We start from the raw sequence: 25455 nt of genomic DNA, 5'->3' as shown, positions 1-25455 counted from the left end.
GAAATATGCTAAGTGAAATTAAATGTGGTCAAACCTTAGCAGTATTTCTACATATCTGCTATTGCGGATATTGATTTTGATTCAGTCAAAGTCTCCAATATAGAAAAATTAGCGGAAAATTGATAAGATTATTATCAATTGTTTCAGTGCCTGTTGATTTCAGGCCTTATATGGCCTGCTTATTTCAGTGCCCGAAAAATCTAGAAGTAACTAAAAGTTAATAACATCGATTGCTAACTTCGGTGCTCAGGGTATCTTAAGTAATGCAGATGGCATAACAGTACCGTGATATTGTTTTGCCTAAGACCCCATCTAGAAACAAATTAAATTAAAAAAAAAAAAACAAGTTTTCCTAACTGAAAGTAAGGAGCGACATTGAAACTTACTCAACGTCTCGCTCTTTGCGCTAAAGTTTGACTCTTTCTCTCAACTCTTCTTCTTAAAACATTAAAAACTTTAGCGTAAAGAGCGGGGCGTCGAGGAGGGAACAGCCCCTTTCAAATACGGAGTAATTTCTGTTCCTTATAAGTTTTAGTGTCGCTCCTTACTTTCAGTTAAGAAAACTTGTTTTTTTATTTAATTTCTGCACGTTTTGGAGTTCAGAAGATAAAGTTAGCGCAAGATTGATAAGAGCGTCAGTATAGAAAAAACTGCATGACCAAAATATTGGGTACAAAATCCTGCATCAGTTAGATATGGCTGCCTTTGCTTGAAAAATGCTACTTCGTTCTAAATATGTTAATATTATGTGATGTTTTAGGACCATTAGTGAGTGCACCTATTCATGCGGCATCTATAACTACTCCTCAAACAACTCCTGCTTCGTCAAGAGATCTAAACTTGTTGCAGTCACAAGTTATGTCCCTTACAGAAGCGCTTCGTCATTCTAGAAGGGAGGCAACTGCACTTAGAGCTGCGGATATGAAACAAAAACTAGCTGCACTAACGCCTATAAAGGTAGCTATATGCACTAGGTTTTTTTTCTTCCTTTTTTTTCTTTTACTTTTTTTGTCTTCTCTTCTTCCATTAGGTTTTTTCTTCTTTTCTTCTTCTACGTTTTTCTTCTTTTCTTCTTTTATATTTTTTCTTCTTTCTTTCAAGTTTTTTTTTACCCAGAGAAGTTGTTTTTTTCCTAACTTTTTCGAGTTAAGAATGTTTAAATGCTATTTTAAAGAATGTCAAGTTGAATTAGAGAGTAGAAAGGTACAAAAAAGGTGTATTTACTCAAAGATTACAAGGATCTGAGCAAAGCCAAAACTAAGGGTAATTGAGGCCACAGGACAATTTAATCAAAATAGTATCAAAAGTATCTTCTTTTCTTCTTCTACGTTTTTCTTCTTTTCTTCTTTTATATTTTTTCTTCTTTCTTTCAAGTTTTTTTTACCCAGAGAAGTTGTTTTTTTTTCCTAACTTTTTCGAGTTAAGAATGTTTAAATGCTATTTTAAAGAATGTCAAGATGAATTAGAGAGTAGAAAGGTACAAAAAAGGTGTATTTGCTCAAAGATTACAAGGATCTGAGCAAAGCCAAAACTAAGGGTAATTGAGGCCACAGGACAATTTAATCAAAATAGTATCAAAAGTATGTTCACTACCAGATGAAGAGGAAGATGCGCTAGACTTTTGTCTAAAAAACTGCCTAAAAACTGCCCTTTGTCTAAAAAGTATGTGTATAATGTGTTAGAGGTAGTTAATTGGTTAGAAGAAAAGGAAAAGAATAAGAAAATAACTATAAGCCGAATTTTCTGGATAACACTTTATATTTTTAGAAGTTCTTTTTAATCTCGCATTAAGTTTCTCTATCCCAAACTAGTATTTCATCTTCTTCCTTTTTATTTTCATGGATCAAAATACATATTTTTATAAGTTCTTTCAAAACTCCTATTAAAGTTTCCTTATCCCTAACTAAGTCTTCACCTTCTCTCTTTTTATTTTTAAGGATCACAACTCATATTTTTAGAGATTCTGTTGAATTTCATATAAAAGTCTCCCTTTTTTCCTACTTCAGATAAAATTTTCTTCTCCATTTGAAGATCCTATATTTGAATACGAATGTCTAAGTTTTATTTCTTACCGCCCAATAGCAAGATATCATAGATGAAAGTTAGAGTTAGGGGGCATGCATGAAATTTAGATTTTGCAACAGGGTAGTTTAAGTAGCACCAATTTTAGAAAGGTAAGAAAACAAAATTTGTCTTAGTGTTTCCTCGCACAACAATCAAAATAAAAAGGAAAATAGATAAATAGAGCAGGGTAGTTTAAATGGCACCATTTTTAGAAAGATAAGAAAACAATCCAATTTTTCTTAGTGTTTCCTCGCACAACAGTCAAAATCAATAGGAAAATAGATAAATAGAGCAGGGTAGTTTAAGTGGCACCATTTTTAGAAAGTTAAGAAAACAATCCAATTTTTCTTAGTGTTTCCTCGCACAACAATCAAAACTAGACCTACGTTGCCTGGGCAACGTGAAGTGTTGCGGCAACCTTTGTCCGGCTTTGCCGATTAAAGTGTTGCGAGAGCAACACTTTGGTTTTGTTTCTTCGCTATCGGTTAAATGCTGAAGTTGTCAAAACTATCAAAGCTTTCAAAACGGCATATTCAAAGAAGAACACAATCAGTAATCACATGATCAAATTCTTCAGCGTTGAAAAAACAACAGCAAAAGAATATCGGAAAAAGGGACTAAATTGAGTTTGCAGCCTGTTGAACTTTATCCTTTTCAATCGTAGACATCGTGACGGATGGAAACTTGGAACATTATCTTATATAATCTAGTTGGTATTATAAAGCTATCCGTAACTTTTCAGGATCAAATACCATAGATGTGCACCAATTTGCACAAATTTGTAGCCCCTCATGAACCTCCTCTAGCAACCCATTCTTGCTTACAAGTCCCTCTTCCGTGAGAGACAAAGAATAACACAATCAGTAATCAAATGATCAAAGGCTATTCCTCAGGGTTGAAAAAAAAAAAAAAATATTGGAAGAAGGGACTAAATTGACTTTGCAGCCAGTTGAACTTTATCCTTTGCACACCATAGGCTCTGGCTCGAGGACAAGCAAAAACCATCCTTTTTGGCCCCAGGCAAGAGTCGTACGGAGCTTTCCAAAATATAATGTCATATTCATCAATCCGGCCCGAGGTCCACACTAACAGCCGATTATTACTTACTAGGCCCCTAAATGTCACTTTGCAGCCGGTTGAACTTTATCCTTTTCAATCGTAGACATCGTGACGGATGGAAACTTGGAACATTATCTTATGTAATCTAGTTGGTATTATAAAGCTATCTGTAACTTTTCAGGATCAAAATACCATCAGGGACCCATAAATTTCCTGTAATGACTCGCCATCCAGGATCGCTTATTATTGGATGGGGAGTCATTACAGGAAATTTATGGGTCCCTGATTCCATAGATGTGTACCAATTTGCACAAATTTGTAGCCCCTCGTGCTAGCAACCGATTCTTACTTACAAGTCCCTCTCCCGGGATATACATCCAAGTTCACCGGAAACAAATAATGGGTACACCAACTAGCAAAAGTTCCAAACCCCTTGTCGCTGAAGTCATTCTAGCCTAACAGCCGATTATTACTTACAACTCCCCTACATGTCTTACAATCGGGAACCAAGTTGTTCTTACCATCAATTACACCAGAAACAGATAATAGGTACAACAATCAGCAAAAGTTGCAAACCCCTCATTGCCAAAGATGATTATAAGCTAATAATCGACTGTTGCTTGGAAGTCCCCTACATATCTCACAATTGGTATCGGCCTATTTTTGGTTCAAGTGTGTACCTTACCACTGAAGTTGTCAACCCCTTGAAACTTTCAAACTGGTGTATGTCATGAAGGAATTTTTGTAACAAAAAATGGATGACATATACTTTGATCAGCTCATCAAGGTCTATCGATTGTCATTGAAAAAAAAATTCTATCTGTGTTAGTTCAAAAGTTGACTTTTTTGCCGGAGGCCAACTTTCTAACACCACCACTTAGAAAGGAGCAAAGGATAAGCTCTAATTTCTTTAGCAATGAGAGAACTTTTAAAGTTTAAGAGGTATATCTGATACCATTTCTCTATTGCAATCCCAAGTAGAAAAAAAAGAATGGTAAAGTCAGCTGAAATCACGAACAGAAATGGCAAGAAACAATAGATGGCAGCACTTTCGGACCCGTGGGAAAATCGCACTTTTTTGTTTCTGTAAATTTTTCTATTTATCACTCAAAGAAGATATATTGGCTGTGGGGCCGGGGAACTACCGCATATATTTAACACTTATAGATTTTAGTCCATCTTCAATTTGAAACTGGTGCCTGCCTGCTTGCCTGCTAGAACGGAGCTTTCCACTCGAAAGCAGAAACATGGTTTGATGAAACGAAAGCTTGGCTGCACAACTTCAGATACTCCTCTCTGACATAGGCTATATAACTCAACTTCACTTCGCACACCATAGGCTCTGGCTCGAGGACAAGAAAAAACCATCCTTTTTGGCCCCAGGCAAGAGTTCTACGGAGCTTTCCAAAATGTAATGTCATATTCATCAATCCGGCCTGAGGTCCACACTTTCCGTAAAAACCGCACAGGTTAGACCCTTACCAGTTTCCAGGAATAAGCTGAGATCGGCGGCATAGGAAAAAAAAAAAAAAAAAAAAAAAAAAAAAACGGGACAAAACCAAAGTGTTGCTCTCGCAACACAATAAATAGGACAATAGATAAATAGAGCAGGGTAGTTTAAGTGGCACCATTTTTAGAAAGGTAAGAAAACAATCCAATTTTTCTTAGTGTTTCCTCGCACAACAATCAAAATAAATAGGAAAATAGAGTAGGGTAGTTTAAGTGGCACAATTTTTAGAAAGTTAAGAAAACAATCCAATTTTTCTTAGTGTTTCCTCGCACAACAATCAAAATAAATAGGAAAATAGATAAATAGAGCAGGGTAGTTTAAGTGGCACCATTTTTAGAAAGGTAAGAAAACAATCCAATTTTTCCTTAGTGTTTCCTCGCACAACAATCAAATTAAATAGGAAAATAGATAAATAGAGCAGGGTAGTTTAAGTAGCACCAATTTTAGGAAGGTAAGAAAACAATCCAATTTTTCTTGGTGTTTCCTCGCACAACAATCAAATTAAATAGGAAAATAGATAAATAGAGCAGGGTAGTTTAAATGGCACCATTTTTAGAAAGATAAGAAAACAATCCAATTTTCTTAGTGTTTCCTCGCACAACAATCAAATTAAATAGGAAAATAGATAAATAGAGCAGGGTAGTTTAAATGGCACCATTTTTAGAAAGATAAGAAAACAATCCAATTTTCTTAGTGTTTCCTCGCACAACAATCAAATTAAATAGGAAAATAGATAAATAGAGCAGGGTAGTTTAAATGGCACCATTTTTAGAAAGATAAGAAAACAATCCAATTTTCTTAGTGTCTCCTCGCACAACAGTCAAAATTAATAGGAAAATAGATAAATAGAGCAGGGTAATTTAAGTGGCACCATTTTTAAAAAGGTAAGAAAACAGTCCAATTTTTCTTAGTGTTTCCTCGCACAACAATCAAAATAAATAGGAAAATAGATAAATAGAGCAGGGTAGTTTAAGTAGCACCAATTTTAGGAAGGTAAGAAAACAATCCAATTTTTCTTGGTGTTTCCTCGCACAACAATCAAATTAAATAGGAAAATAGATAAATAGAGCAGGGTAGTTTAAATGGCACCATTTTTAGAAAGATAAGAAAACAATCCAATTTTCTTAGTGTTTCCTCGCACAACAATCAAATTAAATAGGAAAATAGATAAATAGAGCAGGGTAGTTTAAATGGCACCATTTTTAGAAAGATAAGAAAACAATCCAATTTTCTTAGTGTTTCCTCGCACAACAATCAAATTAAATAGGAAAATAGATAAATAGAGCAGGGTAGTTTAAATGGCACCATTTTTAGAAAGATAAGAAAACAATCCAATTTTCTTAGTGTCTCCTCGCACAACAGTCAAAATTAATAGGAAAATAGATAAATAGAGCAGGGTAATTTAAGTGGCACCATTTTTAAAAAGGTAAGAAAACAGTCCAATTTTTCTTAGTGTTTCCTCGCACAACAATCAAAATAAATAGGAAAATAGATAAATAGAGCAGGGTAGTTTAAGTAGCACCAATTTTAGAAAGGTAAGAAAACAATCCAATTTTTCTTGGTGTTTCCTCGCACAACAATCAAAATAAATAGGAAAATAGATAAATAGAGCAGGATAGTTTAAGTGGCACCATTTTTAGAAAGGTAAGAAAACAATCCAATTTTTCTTAGTGTTTCCTCGCACAACAATCAAAATAAATAGGAAAATAGATAAATAGAGCCGGGTAGTTTTAAGTGGCACCATTTTTAGAAAGGTAAGAAATCCAATTTTTCTTAGTGTTTCCTTGCACAACAATCAAAATAAATAGGAAAATAGATAAATAGAGCAGGGTAGTTTAAGTGGCATCATTTTTAGAAAGGTAAGAAAACAATCCAATTTTTCTTAGTGTTTCCTCGCACAACAATCAAAATAAATAGGAAAATAAATAAATAGAGCAGGGTAGTTTAAGTGGCACCATTTTTAGAAAGGTAAGAAAACAATCCAATTTTTCTTAGTGTTTCCTCGCACAACAATCAAAATAAATAGGAAAATAGATAAATAGAGCAGGGTAGTTGAAGTGCCACCATTTTTAGAAAGGTAAGAAAACAATCCAATTTTTCTTAGTGTTTCCTCGCACAACAATCAAAATAAATAGGAAAATAGATAAATAGAGCAGGGTAGTTGAAGTGGTACCATTTTTAGAAAGGTAAGAAAACAATCCAATTTTTCTTAGTGTTTCCTCGCACAACAATCAAAATAAATAGGAAAAACTAATTTGGTAAATTTGAGAAACTTCGTCCGTGAAAAATTCAAAGGTCATCATTATGTAGACTCCCAAAGACAACTCTATCTTCAAAGGAAAGCTACATTGGTTTTTGATATAAGATGCTAGATGATGACATCTCACATTCATCTTTTAGTTCAGTTTCTACTGCTTTCAATTGATCTATATGTTTATGATTATATTGAAGCTCATAAAAATCGAGTTTTAATCGCTTTAAAAGATTACGGTAATTAAAAATTTAATCGAAGCTGCCGGAAAATTTAATCCCCATGAAAAAAACGAAACAAAAAATTGTTCTTCAGCTGCATTTGCGTATCTGTTGCAAGCAAAAATGCCGGAACGCTCTGCTCCCGTTTTGTTGTGTTTTTCAAAAAGAAGTAAACAGTTAAGGTGCAAAAGCGTTTTTTCTGTTTTCAAAAATATAAGCTGGGCAGTTGGAACCAGAAATAGTTTCAGATTTGCTAGAGTCAATTGGATAAATATTTGGGGGCTGAATACGATAATTAAGCTAAATGGAGTCTTTTCATAAAAATTGCAATCTTCAGTTTTACAATTTTATCTTTTAATAATCCCTTAATTCAAATCTTTTTTTTCCTTGTAAAGTCGACCCTTGGAATTTCGAAGGCCTTTCTAAATCAAGAAACATGCTTGTTGAGCTGATTAAGTCTTATTTTGTTTTTGTTTAATTCGAAGCTTAAAGTAATTAAATACTGAAGATTAATTGTATTGCAATGGTTTATTTTGTTTTTTAGAATATACTAAATTGGTTTTCTTCTCACATACAGTACGCAAAACGTGTTTTGTCCAAACAAGTGGTGAGAAGATATATAACTCCCATAATTATCCATTAAGCATGATTTTTTTTTAAATATAATCTAAAATTTGGTAGAGAAAAATCAGAAAATTATTTAACCGGATTTTTAAAACCTATTAACGAAGCTTTTTTTATGTTATTTACATGTAAAATAGACTTGCCTTCAATTTATGCCTATAAATGAATTGTGTGTAAAAAAATTAACGCCGTTATTAGAAATGCTGCTTTGATTGACAACACATTAATCATAGCCCCTGAGTAACGATGTAGACAAAGCATTTGCAGGAGTTGTGATAGTAAGTTACCCACCGTCAGTGGGGACTTTCTGTCACGGACGGAGGTCCTCATTACCGTATGAGGCCAGGTTAGACTATATTTACTAAGCGAAAATCGTATTTGCGGCTAAGTCTATTGTATTGTTCTAATGTGAAATTTTGTGACTGCATCGCTCTTCCTTTAAAAAAAAAAAAAAAAAAAAATTGATGCCAGGTAATTTTTTTCAGCGATAGTTATTTTATTTCGTTTTTTACATTTTCTAGATTATTGGAAAATCAAAGAACATCGAGTCAAGACAACCTTTAGAGGCTGAATTCATGTTTCCAAAAATTCAGTTACTTTCTAGAAAAAAGAAACAAGATGAAAGTCAAATCCCGGAAAATATAAAAAAGAGGAATGACACTGAAAATACGGAGCTTCAGGAAATAGCAAAAAGATCTTCAACTATTTTATCGGTAAGCTTATTTACAACAAGTCAGTATGAATCATTCATTTATATTTTACTAGCTGTTGGGGTGGCGCTTCGCGCCACCCCAACACCTAGTTGATGGGGGCGCTTCGCGCCCCCCCCCCCAAGCCCCTCCGCACGCACAAGTCGTTACGCGCCATATTAGTTACGCGCCATTGTAGTTGTGTCCCTGTGTCCCACCTGTGAATATAGATAGATATATATATATATTTTTAATTACGTAAAACTTGCGAATGTACAACATTCTTGGCTGTCCCATTGTCTGTGCATATAAATAGATTGTCAGGTTTACCGGCTCTTGAACATGCAACATATAATTGTCCATGGGAAAAACAATCTGTATTCAGATCTATACCTCATTATTCTAATGATTGCCCTTGAGCTTTGTTTATGGTGATTGCTAATCGAACATTCTCTGTGTCCCTGTAGTCATTTATATATCCCCCTGTGCCCCCCGGCGTCCCCGTTGTTGTTGTTTCCCTGTGTCCCGGTCGTCATTTGTGTCCCGGTGTCCCAGTCTGTAATTTCTCTTTGAGTGTCGCGGTCGTCATTTATATTCCCTGTGTCCCGGTCGTCATTTGTGTCCCGGTGCCTTGTTGATGGTGATTGCTAATCGAACATTTCTTGTGTCCCGGTCGCTATCTCTTTTAGTGTCCCGGTCGTCATTTATATTCCCTATGTCCCGGTGTCCCGGTCGTCATTTGTGTCCTGATGTCCCGGTGTGTAATTTCGTCAATCAACAAACATGACGTCAGTCGACACACAAACATGACGTCACTCGACACACAGACAACTTATTTTTATATATATAGATGTCCCGGTGTCCCGGTCGTCATTTGTGTCCCGATGTCCCGGTGTGTAATTTCGTCAATCAACAAACATGACGTCAGTCGACACACAAACATGACGTCACCCGACTCACACACACACACACACACAGACAACTTATTTTTATATATATAGATTTATATGAACATAGCCATATTTGTTATTAAAATTATATAGATTGCATTCCAAATGTAAGGAAAGTTTTCACAGTAGCTGCGATCCACTAAAGAGGGAACCGTTGCCCACAGTAGTTTTAATTTAAAACAGGTTTCAGAAGAAACTGTTTTGTCACAAACACTTCCCACGTCATACTACATTAACTTTCGAAAATAGTACTGTTCATTTAGTGTAACTGAACAGTAATTTGAATCATTGTTTAGGAAATTTCGAGAATTTTCTGACAAGAACCTATTCCGTCCACTCCCCTCCAAAAAAAATATGAAATAGAAAGTGCCTCCTTTAAAAATTCGTAATTGAAAACCCTTGACTGAAGGTCTATAGTCCCCAGCAAAAAAAAAATATCAACGCCATCAAGCTTTTAGCGACACTTTGTATTTTTTCAAGCTTTGTAATCATTTTTCTGCCAGTAACTGCGATTAGAATCTTATTACTACTCTAATTTTACCAACAACGCAAATTAGATTAACTGTTCTTATTATTAGAAACGAGAAATGCCAATCGTCACTAAACGCTAGATGGCCTTGACGGCTTTTTTGGCACTAGTGCCAGATCTCACTTTTGTAAGTTACCCATGCTCTTTTGAGAAAAAGAGAGAAAGATGGATTTATTAATATAAATAAACAAAACAAAACAAGCAGATGGCCTGAAGCAAAGCGTGTTTGGGCTTATAACCCCAGTTCACATACAAATTAAAAACAATACGAAAAAGGAGAGGAAAATAAAAAAAGAAAAGGAAAAGAAATGAAAAGAAAAAGAAAAAAATTCGATTACCCTGCATTTCGATCGACGCGGGGTTACGCTTCAAAAAAAAAAAAAAAAAAAAAAAACACTTGGCCAGCATCGCCTAAAACAAAACCAACATCTTGGCTCCACTTGATGTCCACTCAACTATCAAAACCGTAAATATTAACGTTAAATAGCTTTAATTCCCGTCAAAATTCATGGATATTATCCATGTTTTTTAAAGTCGTAGATAAACAATTCCATGCGTGGGGTCCTAGATGCCGAATAGGAAATTGAGATCTACGGGTAATAGCAAGCGGACGACGAATTATATTGGACTGTCTCGTAAAATGTGTAAGAATATCACTTCCTAATTCAAACATACTTTTAAAACATATTGGTAAACAATTTTGAAAATATTTATATATAAACATGCTTTGTTTCCCAGCATTGAACAACCATGTTAACTTTGCTTGTCTAGCACTGATGTGGTCCGTTCTGGCTATTGGTCCGTTTTGCTAAAAAGTCCGCTTTGCTAAAATGTCGTTGGAAGCTGAAGAAATGATGATAAAAAGCATAAGGAAGGATTGGTACTGGAGAAAGAAGAATAAGTCGTTTTTTTTTCGGTATTAGGACAGTGAAATTGTACAAAAAAAAATATGATCTTCAGGAGCTTGGACAATTTCTTTTAATATGTAAGGAAATAAGTGATTTTTTTTATCTTTCTAGCCTACTAATTAACATAAAAGAATAAATCAAAGAAAGTTTGTTCCGGTTGCGAAGTAAGCTTTGAGGGTTGTTATAACTTTTTATGCGTTTTTCCATTGAAATCATCTCTTCGATCCTGAGCCTTGATTTTGAAAAATTAATTCTCGAAAAGTCAATCTAAAAACTTTGAATTCTGTTGTTTTTTTTAAATTTTTTTCTCATTTTTAGCGAAATTTACAATTTTAAGTAAATGTTCTAAAAAATTGTATAAACATAGAGTATGGGTTTGCGACTAAAATGAAACAATTCTACCTACGTTCTGACACAGGTGGGGAAAGCGAGTTTTCTGAAACAGAGTCTTAGAGCTTGTACAGCTGCCAGAGAGGGTCACCAAATCTCCACGGTACTTCATGGGAAGTAAGAGGTAGTGTCTAGTTGTGGTTTTTAGGCTTCTAGACACTTTTCAAACCTCCGATAGGGGGGAGGAAGTTAAATTTATGTTATCTAGATATCTTAGGTATCATTCAGAATGGGTTGTAAGATCTTGACTGAACATAGTCAGAAATCCAATTCTGTATGTTAGTTCTGCTGTTGAAGAGGAAAGAATCGATGTTACCTCTGAGGGAGAACGACTGCGACTACTTGCGACTACCTCTTACTGTGACTGTGAGTACAGAAGTGGCTATTTGCGACTGCAACCGTGACTACTTGTGACTGTCGCTATACGCAACTGTGACTGCGACTATTTTTGAATGTAATTTTGATTACTTACATTTGATTACTTGTAGAAAAGAAAACCCTTAATTCTGGTTATTATGGTATCTTTTAGAAGGTGACGTCAAATTTCAAACAACTCGGTGGGAATTACCACACATTCTAGTTGTGTCATCTGTACAGAGTGTACAGTCGCAGGCGGCGCTGTGTGGTTAAGAGAAGGTTAATCTAAGAGAAATGGTCATTGGATTTCATCCTTGCCTATTGCAAAGAAGAGTTAAGTTTCATAGTTGAACCTTTTGAGTTGAATCTAAGTTTAACTATAGTTGAGCCCAATGCAGAGAAGAGTAAAAGTGTCATAGCTAAACTTTCGCCTGCTTTCTTTTTCCCATTTCACAAACCATCTCTTTGTTTCTGTCTTTGCATAAAAGAGAAATAGGCTATCTGTTCTTATTCTGGCTGTTATCTTCTGTTAGTATTTTTCTAAAAGTAAGACAGCTAACATGAATATATTTTTTATGTGTCTTTTGCTTTTCTGTATTAATGGAAAATAAATGATTTTTTTCTTTTTATCAAGCTTTTTTGAATAATGTTTCTTTTTTTTTATTCTTACCTTTTTCTTTGACAATTTATTGACACTAATTTTATTTGTTCATTCAGTTTTAACTGGAGTGCGAATTGAATCTTTTATCCTGACCCAGTGCCATTTATAATATTAGTCAGTATAACTCATCTTGAGAATAGTTAACTTGCACTTGCATAAAATAAATACAATGTTTTAATTTAAGGAACTCTATAACCTTACGGCATATTCAAAAATCGTGGATATCACGAAGAGGCAACCTGGTTTCAACTTTTTGTCTGAACGCTTAAGCCCAGCTTACCCTCTGTCAAAGCATCAAGCTAAAGTCAAAACCCTACAGCGTGAAATTTTGAGGCTTCAAGTAAGTAGATTTTTCGTTTTTACTTTATTTGTTTGTTTTGATTTATCGTCTCGATTCTATGAATTCATAAAATTTGGTTTGGAATAGGGGACAAGTCTAAAAGACATATGTAATGACGAAGGTTATGCTGTCTTTTCATTTAAAACAAAGAAGTTGCGTTGAATGGGGACTTTGTAAAATCGAAGAGGAATATTATGCTACACTCGTGAAAAATGTAACATGGGTAATATTAATGTAAACATAAATAGATTAGAGAGCATATGGATACAGTTAACCCAGAGAATATAAAAACAATAAACTTTGGAATTGTTTACAGAAGTCCTTCAAGAAACCTTGAAAATGATGAACTTCTTCTTTCACAAATTTTTGAGCATTTTAGACCAAATATTCTACTACTAGCATCATTTTGGGTGATTCCAAGTACCCACTGATTGATTGGGATGCATAATATACACAAGAATCACTTGGGTAACTAAAAGCAATGCAATGTAAAATCTAGAAGCAATGTATGAAAACTATCTAGACCAGCTTGTAAAGCAGCCAACTTGAATTCGGGGAAAAGTTAAACCAACAACACTTGATCTGGTTCTGTGCAGCAGTGGCTCGGAAATTAAAATAGTTAGAGTTGAGGCGCCTCTGGACAAGCCGGGTCATGCTACTATTACTGTTGAATTCATAGTTGAAACGAAACACAAATACAACAATGAAAATAAGCTCAATTATCATAAACCAGAGTACAAATCAATACGTTGAGCTCTGAGTAAAGTGGATTGGCCTGAAGAATTTAAAAATCTTGAGACGGCGGAGGAGATGTAAGGGTTATTTTTGTGATAAAATCCAGAAATTGGTAAAAAAAAAAAAAAAAAAAAAAAAAAAAAAAAAAAAAAAAAAAAAAAAAAAAAAAAAAAACCTTTTTGCCAGCTAAAATAAAGCACACAAGACCCGCACTGAAGCGAGAAACTTTGGAGCTAATCAAAAGAAACAGCTTGGAGAAAGTTCGCTACAACCCATGGCAACGAAGACTATAAACTATTGTACCGCTTAAGAAATAAAGCAAGAAAACTAACACGTTATTTTGCAGCTCAAAGAGAAAAACAAGTCACCAAAAACATAAAAGAAAATCCTAAGGCTTTCTGGAATTATGGAAGCTCCAAGCAACATCACCGACTTAAGCTCTAAGCAACATCACCGACTTAGCACCCCAGCTTTATTAGATCCTTTATCTAGAAAAACATTGCAAGACCCCACTGAAAAAGCCAATCTATTTAATTATCATTTTGTATTAGTTTTTACACAACAATCTGAGGATAGAAGTGAAGCAGCACAAATAGAGGAAGAAAATGTTGGCTTTTCAGTGATAGATTTCGATGAAGTGTCCATCTACCAAAAACTGAAAAAGCTAAACACAAATAAATCTGAAGGCCCAGGCGGCTATAGACAAGCCAAAATAATTGTTTGTTTTTATGCTTTCTTAATTATTCAAAAGTTCATCTTTCAAGTAAAGAGTGGATTAAGAAGACATTTAATAGAGTTTTATAACGGCTTTTTCTATTTCTTTTTCTTTTTTTAGTCTTATTTATTGGCTTAAACAGTCTTCATTTTCTTTTATCTCTCTTAATGCTTTTCAATTGAAGTGACCTAGTAGTTCTTAAGAAAAATAAGACTAAATTTAACCAAGAAAAAAAACAAATTAAACGCTTCACCTTGAGCTTCCAATTGAGTTACTTAGTTTTCGGAAATCGTAAAGGACACTATCCTTCCTAAGGTTTGAGGTGGACGGGAACACTCTATTTATTGGTGGTAATTTCTATTGCATTTTTACTTTTGTACGTATTTTGATTACTTTTTATTCATATTTTATTACTTCTTTACATATTTATCTACACATATTTTTTACTCTTTTAGAACTCAATTGCCACTATAGCTGCTCACAGGCGATCTTCTTCAGTGTTATACCAGCCAACAAATGAAAAGGTAAGTTCAAATTCTAGGGCAATATTAGCTGCACCTTTTATACTCGATCAATTTCGTCATGTGATGATTACTGGCAAATGATCAAGATCAGAAAATAAGAGTCAGAAATACATCAACATAAAGGAATGTACTGACAAAGCATCTAATGCTTTGTCTGTACTACATCAAACATGCACTCTGAGGAAAATATACTTTTACTTGATAGTGATGCAAATTGCGGAAAAAGGGGTAGTTGTCCCCCCCTCGATAGACTTAGAAAAATGACTTTTTTGATGTCTTCACTAAAATAAAAAGAATTAATTGCCCTTCTGTGTTCTCAATTTAAAGTAGCACAGTCGATTTATGTTCTACTTGGCAGTGCAAGGCTTGGGGTTCGGTTCAGCTACCACAAGGCTTGGCGATAGGCCTGCTACCTGTCCCTGTAAGAAAAACTTACTGAGACGTTGTTTACTGAGACGTTGATTTGACGCCCTATCCGCCATTAACGGAACTGGAAGATCTTCATCCTTTATCCCTCCTGTTATGTTTTCGACTATTGGTGTTAGGAACACTGGATTACTCGGTGTAAAAAGGCTAAAAAAAAACACAATATTCATAGAACAGTCTAGGGCCGTCTTGGTCATGATTAATAAGTGCAAATACTGATCAGAACAATATAATGCCTTTAATAAGATATTCTTCAGTGTACTGAAGGTAGAAGTAAATTGTAAAAAAATGAATAGGGATATGTTTTATATTCGTTTTGTCCTTTCCATGCTTGAAATTTTAATATTCATTATATTCATAGAGGTGTTAAAGTTTGGAATAATTTAGATGATGAAAGAAAAAATTAGATGATCTAGTTTAGTCTAAGAAAATATTAGTGAAAACTTATATTCCAATTATGAGAGTGTCTTCCACAGAGGTCTCTGGGAGGTTTCTTAGTCTTTTTCTGCATTTATGATTAGGTTTTGGTTTTTGACTGCAGAAAAGGAAATACATTTTTCCCTCTTCTTTGCTTTTTTAAAATATGCCAATTAAGTGCTTCCACCCCATGGGCAAGCACTGCTTCTTGTATGGATTATTTATCCGTGTTGTGTCATGAAAATAACGGATTTCACAACATTAATAAGGGTCATTATGCTCAATCTGATCTCGAAATCATCTTGTTAATCATTAAGCATGACAACAAGGAAGATAAATTATCTTATACTTTTTCTTCCAATAAATAGGTTTGGAGTGCCTCAAAAGGGTCTGGAGTTTGTACTACTTACCGGCAAAAAGTGACACATTCAGGGTCATCTCTAACCTTGTAACTGACCAAAGCCACTCAAAGCAGTAACTTTGAAATGTAAATACTTTATTTCTCGACATAATTAACACCCATGGCTTATGAATTTTTTTTCCAGTGCAAGTAACCCAAACTGTTTCTTAATGAAAAAAGGAAGTTTTTAACCTGACGAGGCTTGTCTTATTAAAAAAAAATAACCTTCTTATCAATCACAAGTCATTATACTAAAATGAAGAACAATGCTATCATAACCAGGGACGTAGGTAGGGAAGAGGCAAGGGGGTTTGCTGCCCCTGAATGGAGCGTCTAAGGGGGCACTGAACTATGTTTTTCGTCAATACTTTGATCTTCTGGGGGGGGGGGCTTCTGATGAGGAGAGGGTAAAAACTAGTATTGTCTCTAGGCGCTAGAAACCCCAGCTGTACCTCCCCTTGATATTAACTATTTTCTTTCTTTTCTTGACTCTCTAATTTTCTATCCTTTCTTGATTAGTTGATATTGTATACACTGCTGACGATGATTGGCTGCACAATTGAAAGATTCAAAATTCATGCACTAAGTGAGATACTTATTAGTATACTAATTTTTCATATTATTACTATAAAAAAAAACAAATAACATCAAATCCTTTATGTTTTATCGACAATATCGGCAGATATGTCAAATATGATATGGTAATATCGTCAAATATGTCGTCTAGTCAGATTAGTATCCAGAAATTTGTATTTTTGGTATGACAATATCGGCAGTTCCTACTCTTATAAGTTGCTCATACTTTTTGAACGGGGTCTTAAATAGCGTTCTTTGCTTTCTTTGCTTTCTTCCCTCCCTAATTCGAAATTTTCTAATAATCCATATACGAATGATTTCTGAATGTTCTAAGGATTCGGTAATTCCCCTAAATGATGCACTGACTGATTTATATAAGAGTGTAGAGCCAACTGTAATTAAAGTAAATCCATCCTATATCAGAAATGCCTTGGTTTTTCAGCAGGAGCCCTAGTAAAGTGGCTTCCCTGAGAGAATCCGCTTACAACTGTGTTAATGACAACACTGTTCATGCAAAATCATGTTTCTCAAATCGAACTATAACAAAGGAATAGCTTTTATTTCACTGAGTTTTAAATGGAATATTTCTGATTTTCCTGTTTATATGCATTATTTAATTTTTTATTGTTTCCCGGGGGCGGGCAGTGCTCGTGTTTGCCGGCGCATCCATTGGAAAAATCACTATAAAAAAGTATCAACGATGACTTCGTTTTGAAGATCGTGGAAACGAAGACACTATAAATACTACTACTACTACTAACAACTCGCCGCAGCACCAAGCTGCCTGAGGCTAACATGGCTACGCACGCTTTTTTTCCATCTCAATCTAGTCAAAACTTCCCTCTTTACACCCACCCCCCCTCTCCCAGAAAATTTCTCCTTTCATCAAATATTTCCTTACGAAGTTCTTCCACCCCAACCGAGGACGACATGCTTTTTTAGCCCTAGATGATTGGCGGAAAAGGACAATCTCTGGCAATCTGTTATCCTTCATGTGCAGAATGTGCCCTAGCCTTCAGTATATAAATAATTTTATTTATTTAGGACCCCCTCCCTTCTATTGACTATTTCAAGGGCCGAATTTTCTAAGGAATGACTCTCATTCTCGGAGTTTTGTTTTACGAATATTAGACTTGAATGTAAAAACGGAGGTTGAGTGAAGGAGCAGCTGTGCTCCTTAACATTTAAAAGGCCATTGGATCAAACAGCTTTTAGTAAGAAACTGTTAAGGAAGAGCAGCCCTTGTCAATAGAACCTGAAACTCTAAAAACAAAGTTTCGGCTACAAATATATGCAACAACAAATTGTAATATCCCTAATCATGTCGATTCTAAAAACGAAATCATAGAAGTTGGGATCAAATCCCCCTCCCAAAAAAAACGGTGTGATCTTTATTGAAACTAATCATTGTAGTTCAACATATATCACATACCTAAAGACAAGGTTTAAAATAAAATATAAAATAAAAGAGAAAAAACATTGTCAAAAATATACTTGAAGAAAAATTAGAGGGTATAAATTCGACTATGAATGCTACTAGCCTTATATTTGAGCCACTTAACATATCGAGAGCTAGTCATGTGACCAGACACATAGACCTCTCAGTTTGGAATTCGTTTCCAGATTCCACTCGTCAAACTAAAAGTGCTCTTCAACATAAAAATTATATTAAAACGTCCATTTTTTTGGAATTTGGCAATGTTAAAGACTCCAGACGAGGTTTTTTCTGATCATTTCGTTTTTAACATTTCATTTGCATTTATTCTTTTCTGTATTTTTTTTTTTAGCTTTTCTTCCTTTATTTTGGTTTTTGTCTTCCTTCTTATTGTTTTTGATACCCCATCTTTTTTCGATTTGGTAAGATGAATTAGCATTAATGATTCCAACCGGTCGCATTTTCAAGCATATATTCTGCTTTAATGAAACTTATTATCAAACTTAGTTTTATTTGTGTCGATGAAATGAATTGAATATCAAGTGCCTTTATTGAAAAAATAAAAACAAAAAAGAACGCTTAAAATGTACTAAAGACATTACAGATATTGATTATTGTTAATAATTTGCGCAATTTATTGATCTAATTCCTCACATGAATTATTTCTTTCTCTTTGATTTCAGATAAAACGGTTTTTCTTTCAAATAAAATTAAAGGGCAACCCTAAAGCTGGAAACGAAGAACAATTTATTAAAATTTATTTCTTGAAAATTTGACATTTATTAAAGATTGACATTCATAGACTGAATTATTTTTAGGCTGATGAACTACGGGCTCGTCTCCAATTTCCTGGCATAGAAGGTGGCTCTGAAACAATTCACTTAACCCAAGAAGAGCTAAGAGCTATTCATCTTAAACTTGCACCCTAGTCTTCTTAAACACATTTTCTTAATTTAGGTTTTGGTTTATCGTTTTCCATTCTGCTTCTTAATGTTTTTGCTTTAGTTTGTTTATTATTTAAATTAAAAGTCGGATATGAAGTGAAAGCTTGCATGTTCTTTTTTGGCTAAATTAGCGATAGTTCAGGTTTGTTCGGGCCTTTGATTATGTGTGCGTTTGAGCATCCCTTAACCAATTTGTCTATTTATCCTACTTATCCATTTACCCTAATTTCCCCAGATTCAATCCGGGAAATGCTTACCCGGGTCCTGTTTCGTCGCAATTTGAAATACTATTCCTCAAACAAACATTTATTTTATTGCTAAGATTGTGCTTCAATATGTCTAGAGATGTAGCATGTACATTTTATGTATATTTCTTTATGTGAATTTCTTTCTCTTATCTTACTGCTGTTAGGTGATATTACGATACATGGTGGAAAATCTTTATGTAAATTTTCAAGCATTGTGCCTACCATAATTTAGATTTTTGTCACTGCCAGCATTATTTGCCGATTTTTATTCCGGTGGCAATCTCCAGTGTTTTTTTTTTACAAAAATTTGGTTAGTCACTGGAAATATAGTAGATTAAAGAAATTTTATATTCTTCTGTCTTTTACACCTATTGTTCGGGGTTGCTTTGTTTGGTCAAATTGTCCATATCCCATTCTCAAAACCAATTTTATATATAAAAACTGTATCAATATGAAACACATCTCTATGACCTTGCAGTAGGCTGCTAGACTTGCTGTAGCATTGGCAAAAAAAACAGATCACTGCTACTCGCGTAAAAAAAGGGATTTTCTTGTTTTTCAAGATGGGGGCTCAAAATCTGCACTAAAGGTCTTTCAACTGGGGTGATACCAATGGTGTACTTTGCAGCTTGATCTGTTGCTATTTTGTCGAGATTCAAATTCTTTGCCAGAATTTTCAAAAATTAGCTTCACAGTTAATTTTTAATATTAAAATAACGCAAATATCAGTCATCATTCCTGGCACCCCTTTAGATGATTTTTTTTTTCTTATTTTTAACTTTTACTATAAAAAAAAATAACGCAAATATCAGTCATCATTCCTCGAACCTCTTTAAGTGAATTTTTGTTCCTATTTGTAGTTTTTACTATTATAAATAACGCAAATAACAGTCATCATTCCTGGAACCCCTTTAGAGGATTTTTTTCCTATTTTTGATTTTTACTATTAAAAGTAACACAAATATCAGTCATCATTCCTGGAACCCCTTTAGATGAAATTTTTATCTAAAATATAAGTTACTATTCCAAATTATTAATTACTATTGTTTAATTTTAATCACATATATTGAGCAGACTCAGTGAGAGACATTACAATAACGTCTGGTTTTGGATTTGATGGTGAACCTGTTATTCAAAATCAAATTTTGTAGTTATTTGAATAATTTATATCTATTTATGCTTAGATTAATAAAGCATCTCTGAACCAATTGTTTCCTAATACCGAATTTGAACCAAATATCTAATTTCCTCCGAACGGGAAAAACTATTTTAGGAAATTCGTTTAAAAAAAACAGAGGAAGATGGAAATGAAAATGAAATATATTTTTCAATTGCCCTTCTATTTATTATTTTTATGATCAAGTTTTTTTTTTAATCAAGTATATTAGGCAGGTGCAGTGAGGGGTAGAACACTGCATCTGCCTAGATTGATTTGATGATTTGCAGGGGATTCAAAACCCATCATTTATATTTATCAGAATGGTGTATATCTTTATGTACGAGTATTTACATAAATAACGCACTATTGCACCAATTGTTCATGTAAGTGGTAAATATCTGTAGCTCTAAGTAGCCATATCTGTTTAGAGAAAGTAAAAGCATAATTGGAAGTAGTATCATTCCAGGCAGTGGTGTAATTTCGTCATTTTTCTTGTTTTTTTTGGGGGGGAGGCGTAGTTGGAGCCAATTTTCCCAAATCATTTGAAAATGACAGCAAAAACTGAAATATGATCCATATATTGCCATAAAGGCAAAGATATACTAAAGAAAACTGACCTGTTTCTCTGGATACTTGAACTATGGCTGGCTTCTCTTAGTTTAAACAAGATTTTTTGCAGAAAATTAATTTCAGTTGGGGGTGCAAACTGAGGTCCGGGAGGGGGGGGGCAAAATTAAGTCTGGAAAGGGGCAGTTGCCCCCTACCCCATAGGAAATTGCGCCCATGACGCTAGGAACGTTTCCAGGGGGATGAAATGGCTCTAAGCCCGTGCGCTCTCTCAAATTTCTTTATTTTTGAGGATAATTACCACTCAGATTATCAAATTAATTTTCTTACCCGTTATTGGTTCCTCTGCCCCGAAATTAAACCTACGTGTCTGATTCAGACAAAGTTAAATTTGAAATTTCAACAAGTCAAAAAATCCAAAATTAAATGAAAAGAAAAACCAAATCCCTTGCAAAAGGCTAAAAACTAGTTTAAAACTCTGAAAAATAAAGACCAAGGAAAGACTCAACCATAGACCAACCACAGTTTATACTTTTCATATTTCTCTGAAACCTTCGTTTCCCACAAATGTGCTGATTTACTTGCATACTAGTAGCAAAGCCTTTTGTGCGGCAGGTTGGAAAAAGAAAAAAACGTAGCATTTACTCTTTTGTGTGGATGAAGAAAAATTGTCCTCCACCCCTTTCTCTCTGGCTCAAACCTCTTTGCTAAAAATGAATGAACAGACGAAATTTGTTAGAAAAGCTCTAAATAATTTTAGAAATTTAGAGCCATTTATTATGTCAGGATAACAAAAAAATTGGAGGATTTTCCTCTCTGTTCTATTTATAACAGGGTAGTGAATATGGTCCCCTTCATTTCAGTAACCTCTTGGTCACGGTATTTATGGCCAGTGCTGTTAAACACTGTGAAGATTTTAGGAATTATCAAATATCCGAACATTAAAACTAACTGTAGCAGATTTTTTTGTAAATTAGCATACTTTTTTTACATGATTAATTCAATTACAGATTTGAAGGGATTCCTTTTATAAAAAAGGGCGACTTATTGTCATGTTAAACAACAGAAATCAAATTGAAGACTGGCAAACGGAAATTAAGTCCCGGGAGGTGCCAATTCCATAAAAAAAATTGTCAGAAAGTCGCAAAATGTTGGGATTTTGGACCTCCCCAACATCAAAGAGGCCTAGAAAATTATAAAACATAAGAAAAGTGTTTCAGCTACTTCTACCCTCTTCTCCCCTACAAAACTTATTTGAAAAGTTAACCTGAATTCCCTAGCCGGGAGACGAACCAGGGTAGACATACCAAAAATACAAATTTCTGGATACTAATCTGACTAGACGACATATTTGACGACGAATAGAAAAGTTGGACATTTATGCAAGGTCCAGTAAGTGAACTGCAACTAATTATAAGTTCCTCTACGTCATCCTTCCTTACACTCCACCTGCTAGAATTTGGTGTATTGCTTTGGAGGTGGCAATTCGAGGGGGTAGAATTGACATCACTTTAAGGACATGTAAGGGGGTGAATGTATTTTTCGTAATCTAGGGGGTAATTAATTTTTTTTTTAATTTTTTCAGTGAAAATAACCCCAAAAAGACATTTTTGTGAAATTTAGGGAGGCAAAAATGGGGGGATAGGAAGAAATTATCTTTCTTTTCAATTGATGTCCTTTGAGAAAACCGTATTTCTTGAGGAAATGCATTTTTTCTGTGTATCTTCATTACGTAGAAATTGAAAACAATGTTTATTTTCGTTAATTAGTACCCCTGAAGGCCATCTAGGAAATGTCCCGTGCTTAAGAATATATTTTTAGGTTGGGGTGGAATAAAAAAACGTCAATAAATGATATACGAAAGCTTTTAAATTCCCGAACGTCTCCCTCCCCCCCCCCCTTGCGCAAATGCGTATGGAGTTACCTTAAATTACCTTAAACCGCATTGTCCAGCGAAATGAGGATTAAATCCTGTAGAATTGCTGGTTAGTGATGACGATGGTTGAACGTCTCAACGGCATCCCACTCAGTTCGCCACGGCTTTGATGACCATTCTCCATCAACGGCTCTTTTGAAGGCAGCAGTACTGGGGGTAGTGACCTCTTTTTTGGTGAAAGAATTCCACAAACTCACTATTCTGTAAGTGAAGAAGTTATTGCGTAGTCTAGTGGCAGCTCTCTTCTGATATAGTTTCCGACTATGCCCCCTAGTTCTGGCAGACTGGTCAAGTTGAAATAGCTTATTTAATGGAGAGTTATAATTCAGGAGCTTATGCGTCATGATAATATCACCCCTTTTACGTCTGTAGACAAGAGTGGGGAGTTTCAGCCTCTTCAGACGGGATGAGTAGTTTAAGTATTTGCATCCCTCAATTGCTTTCGTAGCTCGTCTCTGAACTGTTTCTAACTTCTGCTCGTCACCTTTGTTGAGGGGGCTAGCAACACACATGCCACACTCCAAATTAGGCCTGACCAACGCCTTATATAATTTAGTCATTACCATATGTGACCTACTAGTGATTTTTCTTTTTATAATGCCCAGGGTTTGGAGTGCTTTGGCTACAGCTGTCTGTGTGTGTATAGTGGATTTTAATTCTTTATCGACTATGACCCCCAAGTCTCTCTTCGCTTCAGATAAGATAATAGTCTGTCTGGATCCATCCATCCCTAACATATGATAAGGGCATTTCTCATTTTTCTTTCCAAAGTGGATTGTTCGACATGTATTTACATTGAATTCAAGCCTCCACAAAGCTGCCCAATGGGAAAGTGCCCACAGGTCATTCTGCATAGAGGCTCTCTTATCGGGTGTATCGACAGGTCCAATGAGTTTGGAGTCATCAGCACAAAGACTTATTTTAGTTTTGACTGTGGTTGGTGCATCATTAATATAAATGTTGAATAAAGTTGGTCCCAAGATGGTTCCCTGGGGCACTCCACTTAATGCTTCCACCTCTTCTGGAAAGAATACCTGTCCATTTTTTCCAAATATTTTCACCCTTTGCTTTCTCCTGGAAAGAAACTGGAGCACCCAATCTACGATTTCATTATGTATTCCAATTGCAAATAACTTGGTCCTTAGTCGACGGTGACATACTTTATCGAAGGCTTTCGCAAAATCCAATAAAACCAAGTCGACAGGGATTGCTTGATCTAGATGCTCAGTAGCATAATCATACGTATCGATCAAATTAGTTTCAACCGAGCGTCCATGTCAAAAGCCATGCTGACTATCATTGAGCAGCTCATTGGTGGTCAAGTTTTCGACAATGCGAGTATTCACGATTCCTTCTAAGATTTTACCAGCTACAGATGTAAGACTAATGAGTCGATAATTGGAAATGCTGTTGCGGCTACCCCCTTTGTGTACAGGTGTAGCGTTAGCATTCCGCCAGTCTTGAGGAATCTGCTTAGTATCAACAGACTTCTGAAACATGCTCGTAAGGGGAAGGGCTATTTCCGTATGAGCTTCTTTCAATACTCGTGGGTGAACTTCATCAGGGCCAACTGATTTGTTAGGATTAAGCAGCTTCAGACGCCTCTTCACACCAAAGGCAACCACAGTTATCTTTTGCATAGGTTCCTCAATAGAATATTCTGGTGCCTCTGGTAAGTGGGCATCGTCTGGAGGCGTGAACGCTGACTTAAATTGTCTACTCAATTCAGCTGCTATATCATTTGGGGTACTAACTATATTGCCATTCACAAGTAGTTCCGTAACTGAGTGTCTCCCCAGATTCCGAGCTGAAGCATAATTCATATTCCTCTTCATATTCTGTCGTATGCTTTCTCGTGCGATACCTAACTTTATTCCGGGTTTGTTTAAATTTCTCATAGTTTTCATGGGAGGGGTTACATTAATATTTGCTCCAATACTTCTTCTTTTTAAGTACAGCTTTCTTGACATCACGAGTGATAAATGACAGGGTTTTTGGGTATTCTTTTCCAGGAAATTACTGTACGTTTTTCTGTTTTAATTAAAACCCTTTTCATTTCAAGCCACGCCTCCTCCATATTCTTATCATCAATGAATGACCAATCCTGGTGTGCCAACTCTTGTCTGACCTGGTTTTAATTTGTGTAAACATGCTTAATCCAATTATCCTTTTGTGGGTATAACCTAAGCCTACAAGTAATTGTAACATGGTCACTCGCTTTGTTGCTGACAGAATATCAAAATTTAATATAAGTATATTTGAACACAACAGACTAAACTAGTTGATAAATTCCATGTGTTTTACTTGCAGGGGAGTACCAAAAATCTAATGAAAGTGCTCTTGAGTACAGTAAACTCAGCTAGTAGATAAATACCGAGTATTTCAGTTTCTGGCTGAGTACCGAATAATTTAATAAAAATACTTTTGACTACAACCAACACAACTAATTGGTAAATTCTGAGTGTTTTAGTTGCTAGCTAGATATCAATAAATTTAATAAAAGTACTTTTGAGTGCAAAAACTCAGCTAGTTGATAAATTCCGTATGAAAATACCAAGTGTTTTAGCTGCTGGCTGAGTACCAAAAATTTAATGAAAGTACTTTTGAGTAAAACAAGCTTTGCTAATTGATAAATACGGAGTGTTTTAATTGCTTGTTGAGTACCAAAAAATTTAATGAAAAAACTTTTGACTACAACAAACAACTAGTCGGTTAATTCTTAGTCCTATAGTTACTAACTGAATATCAAAAATTAAATAAAAGCACTTTTGAGTACCAAACACAGATAGTTTGTAAATTCTGTGTATTTTAGTTAAATAA

General features: G+C 35.0%; 2 protein-coding genes across 8 annotated transcripts in view; one reads left to right on the top strand and one right to left on the bottom strand.

The window, feature by feature from the left end:
* The window catches only part of LOC136027427 (dynactin subunit 1-like), a 99617-nt gene extending 80790 nt beyond the window's left edge, over positions 1-18827 (top strand). For all 7 annotated transcript variants that reach the window (XM_065704695.1, XM_065704693.1, XM_065704690.1 and 4 more), the window contains 5 exons: positions 761-957; positions 8251-8442; positions 12398-12553; positions 14459-14527; positions 18600-18827. In XM_065704695.1, coding sequence (XP_065560767.1) covers positions 761-957; positions 8251-8442; positions 12398-12553; positions 14459-14527; positions 18600-18710 — 725 coding nt within the window. In that variant the 3' untranslated portion in view covers positions 18711-18827. The remainder of the gene's footprint in view (positions 1-760; positions 958-8250; positions 8443-12397; positions 12554-14458; positions 14528-18599) is intronic.
* A 5085-nt stretch (positions 18828-23912) lies between these two features.
* LOC136027736 (uncharacterized) lies at positions 23913-24605 on the bottom strand. The gene has a single exon (XM_065705192.1). It carries the CDS (start codon positions 24603-24605, stop codon positions 23913-23915), a length of 693 nt encoding a protein of 230 aa, XP_065561264.1.
* Between the last annotated feature and the right edge of the window lie 850 nt (positions 24606-25455).

Source organism: Artemia franciscana, chromosome 5 (genome assembly GCF_032884065.1).
Source record: "Artemia franciscana chromosome 5, ASM3288406v1, whole genome shotgun sequence".
Classification (NCBI taxonomy): Eukaryota; Metazoa; Arthropoda; class Branchiopoda; order Anostraca; family Artemiidae; genus Artemia; species Artemia franciscana.
Note: the sequence above shows the minus strand (reverse complement) of the source record. Positions and strands in the feature narration are given on the sequence as shown.

Coding starts and splice junctions, on each gene's coding strand:
- LOC136027736 (XM_065705192.1), bottom strand. CDS start 24,605: ATGTCAAGAAAGCTGTACTTAAAAAGAAGAAGTATTGGAGCAAATATT.